This window comes from Solanum stenotomum, chromosome 1, assembly GCF_019186545.1.
Source record: "Solanum stenotomum isolate F172 chromosome 1, ASM1918654v1, whole genome shotgun sequence".
Lineage (NCBI taxonomy): Eukaryota > Viridiplantae > Streptophyta > Magnoliopsida > Solanales > Solanaceae > Solanum > Solanum stenotomum.
The window spans coordinates 14,932,623-14,952,733 of NC_064282.1; the positions used below are offsets into that span (position 1 = coordinate 14,932,623).

General features: G+C 33.8%; 4 protein-coding genes and 1 non-coding gene across 5 annotated transcripts; 1 reads left to right on the forward strand and 4 right to left on the reverse strand.

The window, feature by feature from the left end:
- Positions 1-1,702: 1,702 nt before the first annotated feature.
- On the reverse strand, positions 1,703-5,901 carry LOC125850631 (uncharacterized). The gene is made up of 2 exons (XM_049530497.1): positions 5,381-5,901; positions 1,703-2,469 (listed from the first exon to the last, which is right to left on the reverse strand). The coding sequence occupies exons 1-2, from the start codon at positions 5,764-5,766 to the stop codon at positions 1,968-1,970; spliced, it is 888 nt and encodes a 295-aa protein (XP_049386454.1). The 5' UTR covers positions 5,767-5,901; the 3' UTR covers positions 1,703-1,967.
- Positions 5,902-6,448: 547 nt separating this feature from the next.
- LOC125850619 (hevamine-A-like) lies at positions 6,449-7,416 on the reverse strand. The gene has a single exon (XM_049530485.1). The coding sequence runs from the start codon at positions 7,343-7,345 to the stop codon at positions 6,449-6,451; it is 897 nt and encodes a 298-aa protein (XP_049386442.1). The 5' UTR covers positions 7,346-7,416.
- A 1,764-nt stretch (positions 7,417-9,180) lies between these two features.
- LOC125850610 (acidic endochitinase-like) lies at positions 9,181-10,281 on the reverse strand. The gene has a single exon (XM_049530477.1). It carries the CDS (start codon positions 10,111-10,113, stop codon positions 9,217-9,219), a length of 897 nt encoding a protein of 298 aa, XP_049386434.1. The 5' UTR covers positions 10,114-10,281; the 3' UTR covers positions 9,181-9,216.
- A 3,265-nt stretch (positions 10,282-13,546) lies between these two features.
- Positions 13,547-14,716, forward strand: LOC125850669 (probable membrane-associated kinase regulator 6). Its single transcript, XM_049530528.1, has one exon. It carries the CDS (start codon positions 13,622-13,624, stop codon positions 14,498-14,500), a length of 879 nt encoding a protein of 292 aa, XP_049386485.1. The 5' UTR covers positions 13,547-13,621; the 3' UTR covers positions 14,501-14,716.
- Positions 14,717-20,014: 5,298 nt separating this feature from the next.
- On the reverse strand, positions 20,015-20,098 carry TRNAL-CAA (transfer RNA leucine (anticodon CAA)). The gene has a single exon. It is a non-coding gene; the product is annotated as a tRNA-Leu (tRNA).
- Between the last annotated feature and the right edge of the window lie 13 nt (positions 20,099-20,111).

The following is a 20,111-nucleotide window of genomic DNA, read 5'->3' on the forward strand; positions in this document are numbered from 1 at the left end:
ATATTTAATAACAAGAATAAAATAGACACAAAATGTTAATTATTCTCTTGATTTTTCAAGTTGAACAAGTAAAAGTATACAACTATTTTTAATATACTAAAAAGTAAAGATGGACGGAGGAAGTACTAGTTAACTGAGAAGTGTCATTCGTAGTTATTTATGTGCTAGTAAATAGTAACTGATAATATAGTTATAACGATTTTGTTTTATTGCTTGGTATGGTGATAGTTGTTATACATTTGCTTGATTATAAGTTTGTGTGCTTCCAAGTATTGATCCATATGAAATTAGTACGATCCAATGATTTAAATTCTCGATGGGAATCAAGAGAAAGAAAGAGTCGAGAATTGGGAAAGCAATAAAAATAATTTCTCTTTGACTTTGTTCGAATTTAATTTATTGTTTGGAGCGCTTAAATAATTAACTTTTAAGTATTTCTAATATCAAAACTGATTAATAACTCTTTTCATATGATTTTAAATAGGTTTAATTTTTATTTTATTTTTATGGATTGTCTTTGGTCTTTGACTCTGTATTTCAAATATTATTGCATTTTAAGATGAATGAATCAATGGAATATTATTATTTATGAGGTGAAGAGGAATATGTCATTTTCGTCTTTAGAGCACCTCCACATGGCTAACATGCCCATATGAGCTAGATGGGGAAGCTACTTAATGAATTATCATTAGCACCCCTATAGTTTATGGGAACATTAAAAGCACCCCGACATTCAACTAACCTTCTTCACATTTAATACACCTAAATTCAATTATTAATCACTCTGAATGAAACATTGAATGCAATGTAATTTGACTGACTCAACCATGTTAAACATTTTCTTTTTAAAATTATTGACTATACTATACTCGGTGTAGGATTTATCTCCGTTTATTTTTAAAGTAATTTTGAGTGTAAATTATGTTTTACATTAAGCTCTAATTCATATAGTCATTAATGGTTTAGGATTTTGACATGATTGATTTGTTGGTTTTTTGCTCTCTGTATAGCTTTTTAGACTTCCGTAGCACCAAAGAAATTACAACCAATTTTTTGGTCAAACGTCAATGCTTTGATGTTAAGAATGGTACCTAACCTTTTTTCTACTTATGTAAACAATCATGCTACGCAATTCCATTTATTGTTTGGGCTAGTTACACAAGTACTACTATTTTTTTTTTCCACCCAAACCTTCCGGAGGATCAATAGTGTTCTCACTTACCCTCTATCACTGATGGTGAAATATCAATAGTGTTCTCACTTACCCTCTATCACTGATGGTGAGATATTCAACCACTTGAGCAAGCCTCACTTAATAATTACCTACTATTCGGTAATCAAACATTGAAATTAGTCTAAAAGTAAATAATTTAGTACCAAGATTAACCATACAGAAATATTTATCTTTTACTTTAATTTGACTGTTATGAACAGAACTGACCTCTTGTTATGAGCAGAATTAGAGTGCTATATATAAGTTGCAACTTGCAAATGCAGGGCTCTACATCTGCCAGTGAATTGTTAGGTGTCTCTGATCGAAGTTGGGGTGTCCAAATATGGCTAACAGTGAAGGGACCCCAGGAGGATGGGGTGTCAAATCAGTCATTCCTTAGTTTAAATTGGCTAGAAAGAGAGGACATGTTGTAGTAATATAATTGACAGGGATGAGTAGTACTTCACAAAATGCAGAGCAAACACTTCGAAGCGAAAGCAACCACATGGTATGCTATATACTATACACATACGTACAACAGTCTGAGTTTTACAAACACAAGCCAGTAGCTGTAGCTCAAATGAAGTATACAGTAGAGAGAAGTAGATGACTTCCTGGAAGAGAGAAAAAAAAAACTCCAGATATGTTCTTCTGCCTGCAGGAGTATATTAGTACCTATATACTTGTATGTATGGATTATTCGATTTTGGAATCTAGAGCAAAAATGCGCCAAATTTTTCGGGCACTTCACTTGCTACGTTTGGTGGTCTGATTGTTCCTCCTCATTTCTCTTTATGGAGGCGAGAATTGAGCCCAGGTGCCGCCTCAGCCATGGAAATTTCAATACTGGAGCAATGTTTCTCGAGGTAGGGGAAGAGATTTCAAAGAAAGTAGGCTTTGGTGTTGAGGCACCGCCAATGTATTCAATTAATTCCTGCACAGCAAGTACATGGAACTTTGGAGGTGCATTCAGAGCAATGTTGTGAACCCGGTGCTCATAAATCTTCCCATCTTTATCAAGCTTATACTCTGAAGTACCATCGAACCGACCGTGGCTCTCCCATGGAACACGCGGAATGCCATGAACAGTCCACCGAACTATTATCATATTTTCCACTGGCTGCCAAACACTAACAATGTCAATCCACAAGGTCCTAAATAACATCCTGCCATGGAATCGTAGGGCCCAGAAGATTGATTTATAATTATCAATGCCAGTAAACGTGTTGATTGGATCTTTGAAGACAATATCATCCCTGTACAACGCAAAAGAGCACCATTAGCACCTCAAACGTTATTTCACTGAAGTCACAATTGGGTACAATGTCATCACACTTGCATTAATTCACAACTAAATTATGTGCACAATTACATGCATATGCAATTCATACAGCATCCAAGGAGGTGGAGCAAAATAATTAAGGGTAAAAACTTACCCGCACCGGTGTTTACACCAAACTAATAAATACATAGCATGTGTTTACACACACTTCTATCACTTAACCATGGTTAATTGACGCAAGTTTACTGTATTATTTTTCCCTAAAACTGTTCCCACAGCATCTAGATAATAATAATCTAAAGTTGTAATTACATCCTAATTATGTAACCTCTGAAGTACACTACTAGAAAGGGACCTAGCCTGCCCACTGACTATCAACAACAATGAGAACAACTGCTCAACCCAAGCTAGTTGGATGGAAGTCAATTTAAAAGAAGAATATAGAACATGTGAAAGAGATCATTCTTTTGATACTTCAAGCCCTAGGAAGTCTCTTTGTGGATTACTGGATGGAAGCGAGACGTGTGAAGCCACAATTGTTTGACAAAGCAGCTATTGCTCACCTGCCATGATCTTACAACATGAAAATTCACCCAACATGATCAATTCCATTCCCGATAATCTCCAGGGAAAGGACTACCATGATCTGTTTGTTTGCAAATTTGTGTTGGAAGAACACTTATTTGTCATGATCCAACTAGAATCTATATGATCCTCCCTACGAAACTAAGGATATCCCAAATGGTTCAATTATCAATCTTATTATCTTTAATCTTATTCATTTGATGAAGTAATGATTTTATAGATATACAAAGTAAAGTCGGTGTACAAGCCACAAGGTGTATTGTTCCAAATGGCTCATATAATAGAAAACTCAGTTTGCCCCCAAGGCTAGCTCAAGTGGCAAAAGGTGGAGGATTTGTGGCTTAGGTCGTAGGTTCAAGCCCCACACCATGCAAAGCGAAGCCCGGTATTTAAGTGGAGAAGGGTAGAGGGGCGGGCCCATTATCCACCGAGTTTAGAAGGCTGTGATTGGTCCAAAGGGCGAGTCACAAACGGATTTCTCAGTTATCAAAAAAAAAATTAAAAAAAATTAGAAAACTCAGTTTAGGCAACCCAGTTCAGAAGTCCAAAGTCCTTAAGACTTCTGTAATTAAAGCACTGACTTCAACTGCTACAATTACTGAAAGTGAACTGCAGTATGCAGCAAATCACAATTAGCTATCCCAAAAATCAAAATAGCATTTTTAACCCACTAAGCCATTAGTCGATCCTCGCAATCTAAAATCTTCAAACAAAATAAGAAGGAAAGAGCCATCAAAATGCTAATCCACAAGAACCATATGAATGACTTAAAACGGGAAAAGTGACTGTTTGCTTCTCCACTTCTCATATAAATTCTTGTTTTCATAGGGAGCTTGAGTTTCAACAGATATGCCTATTTCAGTTTTCATTATTTGCCTATGCTCGATCTTGAAACTTGAAAACTACAACTTGAACCAATAAGAAGAACTGTAAATTATGGTGCTACTTCTAAATAAAAAAAAAAACTTATTTCTTTTCTTTTGCTTTGGCGACTTAACGCTGAACATTTTTTGCGTCTACTTTCGGCAAATGCTCCTCCATTAATAGTTGTCTAAGACTCTGAGTCACTTCTCACTTAGATCTTAAAATATTGACAATTTCCAAGTACTCTTGGTCACATTTTTCAAAGAAAAGTTTCTTTCCCTTGTTCCGGCTCCTCAAAAACAAATGTAACAGATCCCTTAATTGAAAAAGAAGGGGTAGATAATCTCACCATCCTTAAGTTCTGTGGATACTTTCAAATAGTTAAATGATTCTTGCTGCAATTACTGAAAGTGAACTGCAGTATGCAGCAAATCACAATTAGCTATCCCAAAAATCAAAATAGCACTTTTAACCCACTAAGCCATTAGTCAATCCTCGCAATCTAAAATCTTCAAACAAAATAAGAAGGAAAGAGCCATCAAAATGATAATCCACAAGAACCATATGAATGACTTAAAACGGGAAAAGTGACTGTTTACTTCTCCCCTTCTCATATAAATTCTTGTTTTCATAGGGAGCTTGAGTTTCAAAAGAGATGACTATTTCAGTTTTCATTATTTGCCTATGCTCGATCTTGAAACTTGAAAACTACAATTTGAACCAATAAGAAGAACTGTAAATTATGGTGCTACTTCTAAATAATAAAACTTATTTCTTTTATTTTGCTTTGGCGACTTAACGCTGAACATTTTTTGCGTCTACTTTCTGCAAATGCTCCTGCATTAATAGTTGTCTAAGACTCTGAGTCACTTCTCACTTGGATCTTAAAATATTGACATTTTCCAAATACTCTTGGTCACATTTTTCATAGAAAAGTTTCTTTCCCTTGTTCCAGTTCCCCAAACAAATGTAACAGATCCCTTAATTGAAAAAGAAGGGGTAGATAATCTCACCATCCTTAAGTTCTGTGGATACTTTCAAACAGCTTAATGATTCTTTCTGCAATTCACCCAAATCTAAAAAAACTCAAATTTTTTGTTTCTCATATCTGGTGTTATTGCTAGAACAAGACAACCAGATCATCACCTGCATCAATCTACTGACGCATCAGTTCCGAAATAGTAAAGGTCAGCTATAGGAACCTGATGTATCAATTCCACTCCATTCATGCCCATTTTGGCTTCAGTACACATGTTTCATCATAATTACACTATTTTTTTATACTAATTGTCAACCTATTGACGTGAGAGTAGCTAAGGTTTGCGCAACTAAAATAAGCTGAATTAGGTCAGAAATCAGGGATATTTAAAAAGAAAAATAACATCATTATCAACAACACCTAATCACAACAAAAATGGATAATTAACAACTCAAACCTGTAGATATCAAAGCTTAGCTCCTTATAGAAGAGGGAAGGAAACTCCTCTCGGATAGTCCGAATAGCATAACCCGTATTCAGATAGTAATTCCGCTTCTCCTCCTCCTCTTCCTCGTTCACCTCAATCGACGACGACAACGACGTGCTAGTCTGCACATGAGCAGAGAACTGTGCGTAAAACCCCAAATTATTCTCTGAATTCAAAGACGGAAACTCCTCCAAATCCTTCACATACGAATAAACCCTAACCCTAGCACCCCTAATTCCGCACCTAGAAACCGTGAGCTTCTGAGCATTTCTAGGGTTTAAGTAAGAAGAAATCCTCAGAGGAAGGCGACCGGCGGGGAATGATGAAATTTCCAGCGACGGTAAAAGAGTGGCCATCGGAGATTAGATTTTGGAAGAATTTAGTTAGATATTTTCCAATTGGATAATTGAAATATAGTTATGGAGTTGGATCCGCTAGAAAATTCTCCTATTGGTGGATGAAGGAGATATTTTAGTAGTTAAGACTTTTTTTTTTCAACGTAAATATCTTGAAAAAATGTTCACAAATATTAAAATGGGATTATACTTTCTTCCTCGATCGGATCGCATTCATCTTAAGAATACCAATCAAGCTCATATGAATATTAAGTAATAATAGCAAATGATATTTCGTACCAAATAATATTAATAAAATTTTAAAATCGTATTCAGTATACGGATTTATAAGTCATATTCATATATAATTTCTCTTAGTTAAAATTGCCTATAAATTACATTCAACGTGATTTGTAATCGCACTCACTAAATACAAATATCATTCAAAATGGAATGTTCTCTCACCATGATAGTGAAAAAAAACCCTTAGAAAATGACAAAAAATAGTCTTATGTGTTAGGTTCAGCAGCAATGAGATAGATTATGGACAGAACTTAAAAGTCACAAGTTATTACACAATCTTTAATTGGCAATGTATTTCCCTTTAGATATACATGATATAACACATTGAATAATAATTACACAGACCATCATATCATATATGTGTAGTAAACTGATAAGGACTGAGATATAGCTCAGAACTTCAGACATCACTCTTGATTGAAGAACTATAATTGGTTTGATCATCATAGTATTTTGACCACAGCATCACACCACCATACTTGGAAGAGTTTTTTATTGAAGGAAGAACTTGGGAAGTGAGGTCATCAGCAGGGATGAATCCGCTTCCCGCGGCTGCAGGAGCTGCTGGCAATCCAAGGAAAATCTTTGTGGCAGGGATATCTGCTGTCCACTGTTCCCATGCAGCTTCAAGATTGCTAATATCACTAGAACTGTATTGACAAGGAGGGTTGTTATAGAATTGAACCCAAACATAGTCGAAAAGGCCTGTTTTTAAGGCGTTTCCGATCCAAGCATCAGGAAATGGGCACTGAGGGGCTGCTGTTAAGTAAACTTTCTTGCCTATACTGCTATATGCAGAAAGAGACTTGGCAAGAACATCCCAGTACAGATTGGTTCCTCCTTCAATATCAAAGTCTATTCCATCTAAAACAGCATCACCAAGTGGACGTGTTGTCGATTGTCCCCCCAAGAAGTTGTTCCAAAGATAAGTGGCAACTTCCCTAGCATCATCAGCAGAAGCAAGATAGTAGCTCCCAGCACCGCCTCCAATGGACAGAATCACTTTAATTCCTTTGGCTTGGCAGGATTTTATATCTGTGCTTAATTTGGTACACTCACCAACATTTGGATTACAATGACCAGATAGATCTATCATTGGTTGTTGACCATTTCCAAAGGTTGGCAAAAAAGCTATGTTGACAAAGTCATAGTTCTTCGTGGCACAGGTTTCTGCCAGAGTTCCTTCACCTCCGTTCTGACCCCAGTAAATAGCAATTCCACCAGCATCACAAGAAGCTGCTAGTACTAGAATCACTATGGAGAGTAATGCAAGTGATCTATTGGATTGGAGTTCCATTCCTTGATGATGTTCGCTAAATATTGAAATGACTTCTATAGGAAAAACTTTAAAGCTGTTCTGCTTTAGAATTCTGGTAGATAAGCACTAGAGCATTGCTTTTATAGGATGGGAAATTTGTTTTCTCAGACTTCTACTTTGTGCTTATGCTAAGAAAGGCGTGGCTTCACGGTTAAGTAGTTCTCAGTTTTTTTCAAATTCTATGAACAATCTTTTGTTTATGCTTCTGGATTATTATGTTGTCTCTTTCCCCTTGTCTTCTCCCAAAATCTTTTGATGTTAAAACAAAGGCAAAGCTTTTCCTTTTACATAAAACTAGCCCACAACTGTGAACCTTGTTAACTGTGCCTCTTCCAAATTCTATCTCTTCAATGAAATGGACCAGTAGCTTCAACAATGAAAATAGTTCATAAGAAACAGAATTCTCTTTGCCTCCAGTTATAAGAAATATTACTTGCTTAGACAGAATAAAGTAACAATACTCATGGCATGAATAGTTAAAGATGGTTAGGTGGTTTTGGTTGGAGCAAACTAAACATAGTTATGATTCTGGAGTTTTTGGTGCAAATCTAAGTTGAAAGGTTCATTAAACTGTAACTTACTGCTAATGGACTTGATGAGTACAATTAAGTAGGCATAGATAATAACTAATATCTTTAAACCAACGTCGAAATGAAGAAATGGACCGAAAGAGGGATATTAACTTGTCTTGTAATTCTCTCTACTCATCATATGCAAGCCATTAAACATCCATTTTTTGGTTAGTATAGTCAACGTCTTCCAATGAGACTCAGCTGAACTCACCAAAGAGAGGGATAAAGAAGAAGTCTGAGCGCTAAGGATGATAAATTACTATAACATTCATTGCACAAAAATTGGTAGGAGATAGGTAAGAGGTCTAGTAGATTGTACCGGTGCAGCTTCTGGAGTTTATGTCGGTACATAACACGATGATGAAGCAATGTCAAAATTGTGGACTTCAAACAGTGATGATAGGTAAGAGGTCTGCCATTATGTTTGAGAACATGATATCTTTTGAACTAAGTCATAGATGAATATTATTTGTTAGTATATAAGGCATGTCTTGCACCGTTCTATCTCAAATCAGAAGACGGTTGGTCTTAGTCATTAATAAACAATATATGTTGAAGCATGAAATCAAGCATAATATGTGGATTATTGCAATGCTTTGTTTTTCCTCAGAACTTATATCTTATCTTGTCTATGAGATAACAACTAATGGATGTGCATCAATGTATCCATTTCATAAAGAATGGAATAGATATGAGAAATGAACCAACATAATCTGTGGAAAAGGGTAAAAATGCCCCATACATACTGAAAATGGCTTACATTTTGCCCTCATCCCATCTATTGGATCCAAATTGCTCTTAATGTTAATTTTCAGGTTAAAAATGCTTCTCCTTCCATCTATTGGACCCCAATTGCCCTTAACGTTAAATTCTTAGTTCAAAATGCCCCTCCTTTCAACGGAACTATGAGATGGCACATGTGAGGTTTTAAACATATGGCACTGATTTATTGATCCAGGTGGCCCCAACCATTAACAATCCGACCCATCCTAGTTAACCCAAAACAACTATGGAATTCTTAATTAGTTATTTTACCTTTTGATTTGAGCTCCTGTATTAAATTAGAATGATATTCTTCTCTTTTCTGTCTTGTTTTTATGTCTTTTACATTGATGGATCATGAAGAGTGCAAAAACTTGAAGTGGCTATGTATTTTCCTTTAGGTACATAAATTGGAGCATAATTACACAGGAGACAAGTTGCTATCATATTACATATATATGTATATTAACATAACATACTTGATCACAAATAAGGGATGAGGTATAGCTCAAAACTTCAGACATCACTCTTGATTGAAGAACTATAATTGGTTTGATCGTCGTAATATTTTGACCATAACATTACACCACCATACTTGGAAGAGTTTTTTATTGATGGAAGAACTTGAGAAGTGAGGTCATCAGCAGGGATGAATCCACTGCCAGCGGCTGCAGGAGCGGCTGGCAAGCCGAGGAAAATCTTTTTGGCAGGGATATCTGCTGTCCACTGTTCCCATGCAGCTTCAAGATTGCTAATATCACTAGAACTGTATTGACAAGGAGGGTTGTTATAGAATTGAACCCAAACATAGTCGAAAAGGCCTGTTTTTAAGGCGTTTCCAATCCAAGCATCAGGGAATGGGCATTGAGGGGCTGCTGTTAAGTAAACTTTCTTGCCCATACTGCTATAGGCAGAAAGAGACTTGGCAAGAACATCCCAGTACAGATTGGTTCCTCCTTCAATATCAAAGTCTATTCCATCTAAAACAGCATCACCAAGTGGACGTGTTGTCGATTGCCCCCCCAAGAAGTTGTTCCAAAGATAAGTGGCAACTTCCCTAGCATCATCAGCAGAAGCAAGATAGTAGCTCCCAGCACCGCCTCCAATTGACAGAATCACTTTAATTCCTTTCTCTTGGCAGGATTTTATATCTGTGCTTAATTTGGTACACTCACCAACATTTGGATTACAATGACCAGATAGATCTATCATTGGTTGTTGACCATTTCCAAAGGTTGGCAAAAAAGCTATGTTGACAAAGTCAAAGTTCTTCGTGGCACAGGTTTCCGCCAGAGTTCCTTCACCTCCATTCTGACCCCAGTAAATAGCAATTCCACCAGCATCACAAGAAGCTGCTAGTACTAGAATCACTATGGAGAGTAATGCAAGTGATCTATTGGATTGGAGTTCCATTCCTTGATGATGTTCGCTAAATATTGAAATGACTTCTATAGGAAAAACTTTAAAGCTGTTCTGCTTTAGAGAGCATCAGATCATTGCTTTTTATAGGATGAAAATTTACTTACTCAGACTGCTACTTTGTGCTTATGCTAAGTAAAGCGTGGCTTCACAGTTAAGTAGTTAACAATTTTATTTAAATAGAGGATTAATCTTTGGTTTGTGCTTCTGGATTTGCTATTATGTTGTCTTTTACCCCTTGTCTTATCCCAAAGTCTTGGTGATGTTAAAACCAACGCAAAGTTTGTCCTTCTAAATACAACTGTAGCTCACTTGAAAATCTTGATTTCACATTTTGAATGTTTAGTCTCATAAACTATGAATTTAATAGGTCCATTAGCCTAGTGTATAGACTTAGTGCCTACATATTTAGTCTACTACGTACTATGGGAACTCATTCAAATTTTCGACATCCACTGTTATCATTAACTGTCCATAAACTAAGGACTGCAACATTTGTGCAGTCTTCTGATGTTGGCTCTCTAAAATTAAACTTCAAATGTTGAAACAAAGCTTAGAGATTTAGCATAGCACAAGTGAGATAATTGTTGAGATATTAATTCTTGAATTGCATATAGAAAATAAGTATATAATTTGAACAATTTTTTTCTAATTCTGTTCTACTGGTGGTTAGGACTTTGTCTTTTCATATCGAAGACGGGTTCAATACCATAAAGGAAAATTTACTCGTTCAGGATACTTACACACAACCTCTACTTACTCATTCAGACTTCACGGATGGTAAGTCTGGCATGTAGTAACTTAAGAAGCAACAATAGTACTTTTACTGAACGAGCTGCTATATTGCTTCAGTAGCAGAAGTGTTTGTTTATATTCGTTGTTATTCACTTGTTCAATACAGCAGCAAATATATAGTGATACATAGTAACTTGACCAACTACTTTTGGATCAACCAAGATACTTTTTTATTAATACAACAACACATTAATTTTAACAATAACTTATTATAACATTGAACACAAATTGGTAGGATGATCACAGGTAAGAGGTCTGCTAAATTTTACTGGTACATTTTTCTGGCGTTAACGTCATGGCATAACGAGATCACTGTCAAGATTGTGGACTTTAAAATTGAGAACATGCTTTCTTTTGAACTAAGTCATGATTCATGAATATGAATATTGGTTAACATATAAGGCATGTATGTCTTTCGCCGTTCTATCACAATGAATCATTTTGAAGCGTGCAAGAATAATAGTATTTGTTAGTCATGAATGAATAATATTTCTCAAAACTTACTTATAATCTCAACCATGAAAGGATCTATATCCATTTTATAAAGATCTTTAAACCCCTATATTGTCGATATTCTGTTAAATAGATATTGGAGTAATCTAATGGTAAGACGATAAAACTAACCAGTGAAACTGTCAAGATGAAGCTTGTTTTGGTATATGTATAAATCCCTTATTCTCCTCAACTTACACTTCACCATTCTTGTGTTGATTATTGTGGCCTTAATCATGGTTCATAAGATAAACAACTTCCTTTTGTTTGGTCAGAAAAGACAATTATGAATTCATATGATGGAAAATGTCTGATTGAGATTGCTGATATTTGGCCTTGATAGTGCCATATGTTGTTCTATTTTTACTAAACAAATTGGCACCTAACTAATAGGCAATTAGTCAGCAGACAAGTCCTGTTCCTTTGTGCAAACCAGTAGGGGACCTTTGTAAATCAGTTCCTATGTCAGTTTCTAGCCTTTGATTCTGCTTTTTCTCCCAACAAACTAGGGACCCCAGTTCTGTCTGTTGTCTCTTCTTTTCTCTTTTTTCCTTTATTTCTTTTCCTTTACTTACAATTTCAAGATTCTTTTAGTTTTTAATACAGTAACGTATACTGGAAAAAGATAAAATCATCACAACTCTAGACTCCGAGCTTTTAACTGTTTAAAGCATCTTCATTTTATCCTACAAATGACAGGATTCCTCATCCTTAACTCCGCCTATGTGAGCTCGCTCACATTGCCAGTCCCACGTCCGTATAAAGGAGTAGGATTGCTAAGTGTCAATCGAAAACAACCTTTAAGGTAAGGGTAACTGGTAAGGCTGCGTACATCTTACCCTTCCCAGACCCCATACCCAACTTATGGAATTACTTTGAGTTTATTGATATTGACAGGATTTCTCATCCTTGGTCATTAACTAAAAGCCAGGGTAATAAAGCATTCATACCAGAATTAAATGAATCTTCTTATAGAAATAGAACAAAAAGTCATGATCTTCGAGCCAATAAAGACTGAGATGATTGACTCAAGAACCAGTTTCATTCTAAGCTTCATTGTAGAATTCGAACCTAACCATTAAGTAAGAAGTGATGGGAACGACAGACAGAACTTGTGAATGCAAAAGATTCTGCAATCAAGAATTGACTTTTTTTAACTCTGTGTTATCAACCTTAACTAAAGTTTGACTTTTTTTAACTCTGTGTTATCAACCTTAACTAAAGTTATATAATAGTTACCTATAGTAGCATTTGAAACCTTTTGGCTACATTCTGGGGTCATTATCTTTGGTCTTTGAATATTTCATTGCTTTTTTTTCTAAACTATTGCTTCATTGCTTTCTTTTGTCTATTTAACTCCTAACAGTCAAGAGACAGATAATACTAATACATTAAAACAATCATTTTTCTACAAGAAGCATGTAGGAAGCTACAATTTAATTCTATAAAAAATTGCAAAGGGCCAAATAATATCACTATCTAAAGCATGGCCAATGGCTTCAACATGTCTGCTAATACTTGCAATTTTTTTTTAATAATATCTCTTTTTCCCATTCCTGCAGAAAACGAGTATCATATGTCATCAAATTGGCCTTTAGTAAAATTTTAGTCAAAGAAGCCTTTAATAAAATAATCTTAGAATATGAAGAATTAAATTAATTAAAACATATTTCTTAAATAACTTATAGCTACAAAGTGGAGCTATCACTAGGATTATATTAAATGATAAAAATTTTTGATTTAGGATTATGGATTAACAATTCTTTGCAGTTATGCATTTGTTTTTTTTTGCAAATATTAATATTTTATTTAGTTGGACGGCATGATAACATTAGGTGCTAACAAAAAAACAAAGAAAAAAGGAATTCAAAAGATGAAATAATTACGTAAATATGATGATTACTTTGAGAAAACAAAAACAAAAAAGAGAGGAATTGTCCTAATTAATTACTTGTTTGATATGAATGCAACATGTGTTGCTGTTTGATTTTTTTTTTTTAAAATCTATGCAATATTGTATTTCTGAAATTACTGTAAAACAAGCTCACGTGAGTCCCTCTATCCTCAGCCAAGCATTTTATTTTTATACAAATTTAACTTATATACACCGATAACTTAAAATGTTTTAATCTGTTATAGCTGATAACCTGTTAAGTCTTTATATAAACATCTCATTTCCCTTTTCCTTTCTTCACATATTATTGTACTATTCACCATGGAAAATTCCCAACAACCTCTTGCCACAGAGAGTTTTTCATATAGCTGGTTGTTGAACAGAAAACCTTCCATTGATGGCCTAACAGAATCCCCTAGACCTTGTTATAGTAGTGATGATGATCATGATAATGATGATGAAGAAGATATGAAGTTTATCGCTTACTCGAAAAGATTCCTAGAAGAAGCTCAAAACTTCAATTTTGATGTTCATCCTGTTTCTGAATCTGTCCATGCTGATGAAATCTTCTCTGATGGACACATCATGCCTCGATATCTTGATAAATCAAAGATTGAATCTTTTCGCGAAGACTTCAATAATTTCAACATAAATTCATCAGTACCCTCAAGTAGTACTCATCCCACACCACGAGTTTCAGATTCTACAACTAGTGATCAAGCTGATTTTCTTGAGAAATGGAGGAAATTTTCGCGCAGAGTCTTGGTTAAATGGTTAGGATTCATCAGGCCAATTTCCAAAAGGATATCAAGTTCAAGAAAAAGTACAGCAAAAGTTGATGACCTTCAAAGAAAAGTAAGTGAAATTCAAAGCTGCAAAACTACTGATTCTTCATTTCAGGGATCTCCTCCTCATCGAATAATGAAATCTCATTCTGTTGTCGATTGGGCTGGAAATCGTAATGATCAGAGAAGTAGAGTTAAGACTTTGAGAAAGGTGAAAAGCTGGAGTAGTATTAAGTCACCACAGGCATATAATTCCCCTATAAAAAGTCCAGCCTATGATCATTCTAATGATGTTTGGCGCGATATGGAGGGCGCGGTTTCTGATGCAATTCTTCACTGTAAAAGATCATTTGGTATGTTAACAGAGCCTGATATCAATCTTGATGATCATTTTGTCAAGAAGATGCAACACTAGCTGTTTAATTTCATCCTGTCTCAGATGTATATTTAAATTTTTGTCTCTTCATACAAATAATCTATCATATATCACTCAGATTCACTATTTTGTACATTCTGAGGTGAAAAAAAAAAACAAGTTATAGTTATTAGGACTTATTTAACTTGCTAGTATCTTCTTATTTTGAATTATCTGATCCAATTTTATATATGCTTGATAATAGATCAAAAGTTGAAGAATGGTGCTATAATTGAAATGAATGAGTATGATTATACACTATTATACGTGTATTATACATCCACAGGATATTTTTAGTTTAAGCAGTTGAATTGACAGATTATTTAGATTAATCCTTCTTTTTTTTAATGGTGTGGGGATAAGGTTGTAAAATGTCATCAGGACCCTCACATAGTCTCATTTTATTTCTCTTTTTGTTCTTTACTGGAGATGGTCTGTGCCATTTTGTGGAGTAGCTGGGAGGGATTTTGATGAAAGGCCCACCACTACAAGTTAGAGTTTTATATTGGTTGAATTAATGGAGTATGATATCACATTTGCAAATTGCAATGCCTACTTAAAATTTCATAGCACCTACATAAACACCAATTAATTATCTTTTGATTCATGTGTCATATGACCTACCTCATAAAAAGAAATTAAGAAATGTTGAGGCAATGATAAATTCAGAATTTAGACGCAAGTAGTTAGTAACATAAAAAAAAAACCATCATTCTCGCGCTTTTAGAGATAGAAGCGCAACAAAAATAACCAAAAAGGGCATACTAGAACCCTGCTACATCAAGTCTAGATTGATTCGCCGTTGGTTCTAGGATATTTATGATAAAAGTTTACCTGCACTTGATGTTTACACTAGCCCAATAAATACGTGACACGTCTTCACATACATTCTTACCTTAATTTACAACTTAATCATAGTAAATTAGTAGAATTTAACGTAAGCATCTAGTGTGAGGAAGCTTTTATGCTTGGGAATAGATTCAATATGGTCTCTCTTAAATATATTGCTATGCCTTTTTGTTTCTTTAAATTTGTCAAAAAAGCGATTTTTTTTTGTCTCCATCAATTAACTTTGGTTATTAGATTTAACATAAAAGGTGAAAAAAAAAGAAAGAAGGTTAACCAAAGCAATACAAAAAAGGTTCAGCAAGAATATAATTCTAGGTGGGAAAATTGTGTGTTCACATTACTAAATTATCTGCATAACTCATCCATTTCTATAATAAGTACTGAATAGACAACGACAACTCACAATGCTCTCTAATGATTTCCTTATTATAGTTAACATTTATTCCCGTTCACTTCTGTTTTTCCTTTAAATAACTACTTGAATTTACTGCATCTGAGCCGAGAGTCTTTCGAAAATAGTTTATCATGTAGGAGTAAGGTTTCGTACACTCTACCCTTCTCAAACTCCGAGATGTAAACTTGTTCCAAACTGTTTGGCTATCCAAAGTGTGACACTGAACCCAAGAAAGTCTACATAAGTGCTAAAACTTTCTTTAAAGAGAAAGCTAATTCTGCATTGAGACAGAAATCACGTTCAGTTGGTAAAGGAAACAAAGAAAGACACAACAGGGTCCCATGAGTGGCAATTGTTAGGAGAAAATCCAAGATTTTATCCCCATCACTTTTTTGTTTCCATGCATAAATATTTGTTTTCTTATCCTTAATACATATGTACAACTATGCACTCCTATCAAGAAGGGAAACAAACACCACAAATTTGGCTCTTTTTTTATGGCATTTGAAATTTGAAAAAATAAAAAACATTGATTTTGGTTCTTTTGAGATTTTGAGGAGGGGACCAACGTAACGTCCTAAGCTACTTGTCCCCGCTAAATGTTTTTAGCATCCTAATATTCTTTATCTCAATTACCAGCTCACTTTAAGTGGTGCACCTTAAAACATGGCTTTAATTTGTCTATCGTACGTACGTGGAATAATTAAAACTCTTTACCAACGAAAATGTTTTCTTGAATGATGGTGTTATCTAGAAAATTAGTGAGTTTGATATGTAACCGAAAGATACTTATTATCTTAAAACAGGGAGTATATATAATCTAGACAAATACTACTGGTACTGGAGGTAGGGGCAGGGGTGAAGGATGTTGGAGAGTTGGAATTACACAATCAATGTTGAAGCAATTTGTGAAACATGTTTTCCCTACTTTAGCGTTGAAGAAGTTATTTTCCTTATTTTTAAGGAATTTATTTTCTAGAGAATATGTTTTTCAAAATTTTGATAAATCAAACATAAAAAAATGGGAAAACATTTTCCACAATCTTAAATCCAAATGAACTATATTGCTTTTTAGAAAGCATTTGGTTGGAATTCAAAGTATCTACTTTATCAAAGTGATTCTGATTTGTGTAATTGCCATGTGCTTAATATGTTCCAGCAAGATGAAAGTTGCTTTGGCCTTTTCTAAGTTGTAGGCAAAGCGGTTTCGTATACGTAAATCGTAATTAGTTATATAAGTGCAATTGTGCTCGTGTTATACGTACGAGGGAATAAAGAATAGTAATAAGTTAGTGTATTAATTAGCAAATATAATACATGCATTAGCTCTATGCATTAGTAGTCTCTTGTTTGGTACATTTTCTCATGCTATGTTGCATTAGTTATACACTTTATTGTGTATTGAAGAGTGTATTATTAATGAAAAAATCATTTTGGCCAGAAAATTTGGCCAGAATAGTATTTTACCTTTTTAAATATGTTTACCCTTTTAACTTTGATACCGTTTAACTAAAAAATGAAAAAAAATCAGTTTATTTTTAAATAAAAAAGATATTATAATTTTTTAAAATTTTTGGTCATTTAGCATTCATTACCCATTATTAATATCATGGATATCTTGGTATTAGTAATGCAAGTGTATTTAATACATGCATTAGCATGGTTAAAGACTAAATTACCCCTCAAAAGTACTTTTACATCTTTTCCACCATAATTATGGAGGATATTTTTTAAAATACATATTTTTATACAATGCATACTATTTCTAATACATCAAACCAAACAATGCATAAGAAATAATTTATGCATAACTAATATAAGAATTAGTAATGCAAGCATTATTAATAGTCTAATACACTCTACCAAACGACTCAGGATTTTCACTACGGACTTGTTATCTAGTGTTTATCAAAATTACTTAATTATACATTGTAATTTTTCGACAAGAGATGTTTCAATTGACACCCAGGTTCGAGTGTGTTTATAAAATATTCATTGATCTGGTAACATGTATACCAAATCCCATTCAACAGCCAACTTAATATGGAAAAATCAAGAACCGTGTCTACTTGAAGTTTGTGTAATATAATTAACATGCACCTACAATCTTTGCTTGTTGGTTTATCATCTTAAGAACAACTAGGAATTAAGTAGGTAACAGTAGCAATGCATGTTTTTAGTAAAAACAACTTGTGGTAATATCGATGATCAGTTAATTTTTTCGAAATTAGGGGGACCAAAGACATTACTGTTTATTGATGTCTTTAGTTGTCTTGTCGGGTCATATTGTTTTGTCCAAAAATGTTAGATTCATTGCATGAACAATAATATGAAGTAGAGAGAAAGGAATTGCAGAGTAATAGTCATTCAAGAATGAAATGCCTTGTTTTGTTTAAATGATGACAAAAACTAGAGGAACGACTTGTAGGATTCTCAGTTGGGGACCAAATGACTCTTGTGCAAATATTTTGCTTTAGTCACATCAAGTTCAATATGTACAATTTAACATCTACAATGGGGAAAAAAACAGAGGGTGTCGATTTTAAGCACAGAAATTCTTGTCAAGTATCAGGAGAACAATGAAAATGAAGATGACCACCTTATACTAGAACAATCTTCCTACAAGTGGGAGTTGGAGAAAATTATTAGTATTTTTCACTTGTTTATGGTACGACTGTCAAAGAAATAGTCACTTTTTTAACACGATAGTTTTAAATATATACAATAAAGTTATTAGTTTACGATAAATATAGTCATATTTTTATTTACATTAAAAAATAGTCAAGAATTATAGAAAGTATACACTGCGTATACAATATAGCTTAGAAAAAGTCATAAAAATATATATATTGACTGTGCAATATCGCTTACATATGCCTGAGTTATACATTAAGATACAATTAAAAAATTGAATATAATTTAACTATACATGAAGTATATACTGACTATTCAATCTTCAATCAACTCGAAATCACCTCTAAACCGTTCCAAATTTTAGATATGATATTCTCTCAATGTTTCGAATCTTTTGATATAGAATTCGATCGGAATGATTCACGTTTGCGGTACTGAAACTTTTCTAAGAAGGAGAAGGAGATGGAGGAAGAGGAAGAACAAGGACGAAGATGACGAAGGTCTATAAAAATCTGGCTACTCTGTTTTTCAATTAAAATTACGGAATGGTCTTTTTTGGGTAATTGTCACTTTTTTTATTAAGAAATTGAAATTAAAAAAATGACTTTTTGAAATAATAACGATGTAATTATGTTATTGTCAAAGAAAATGATTGGTGTACTCTCTTGCTGATCGGATGAACCAATATATTTAGATTATTGTTCAAAGCAAAAAAGATTTTATCTTTTTGAAAATTCACACTTCAATATTGATAGACCTTCATTGGAGTAAATATTTATCTGTATCAAGTGTTCATATCCAATTGATCATCTGAACTTTAATTAACTAGTATAAAATAAGGTAGCAATACATATTACTCAATTTTTATTAATTTTGATGATGTATAATGTTTTCTGCATTAATGATGCACAAAACTTAAACTCTGAAAATGTATGTATATAAAAAACACACACATTATATTTATTTATCCAAAACTCGATCATAAACACCCAAGTAAGCTTTTACCTCTCCATAGTTACTACTTACTATATGTTCCTGTCATTTTGCCATTTAGTTCAACACTTGAACAAATATCTTATTTTTAATTCGAATTTGGTCAAAGAAGTAGAAATTGAAGAAGAAAGAATTATTAAGTAGAATAAGATAGAAGTGTATGAACAAGTTGTTATAGCTCCCCTTTGCATCATTTATCGTAGAATGAGGTAAAGATCATTTTTGACATTTTAAAATTTCATTCAATTTAGCGGTTGTTTTACAATTACAAAATACAAATTTAAAAGACAATCAAGGCATGATTTCAAAATTCAAAAAGATTAAGGGGTATAAGTATTTAGGATTCAATAAAAAAATAATTAAGTAAATAAATATATTACACGAACACATTATTACAACTCCTAAATAATTTAATTTAGGGTAACAAGTTAATCACATCTCCTCCACTCTTTCCATCATTGTCACTTATATTTTACAAACCCATTTTATTTTTATAAAATTAGTAAAACAAAAATAAAGAAGTAAAATGAAAAAAGTAATGTCAGATTTGAACCCCAAAAAAAATTAAGGAAAAAACACGTTATATGGGAAAAAATAAAATTAGAAGTGAATTTGAACTAAAAAGATTTTTTTAAAAAAATTAATGTCAGAAGTGGGATTTGAACCCACGCCCTCTCTCGAAGACCAGAACTTGAGTCTGGCGCCTTAGACCACTCGGCCATCCTGACTTTCATTGTTTAA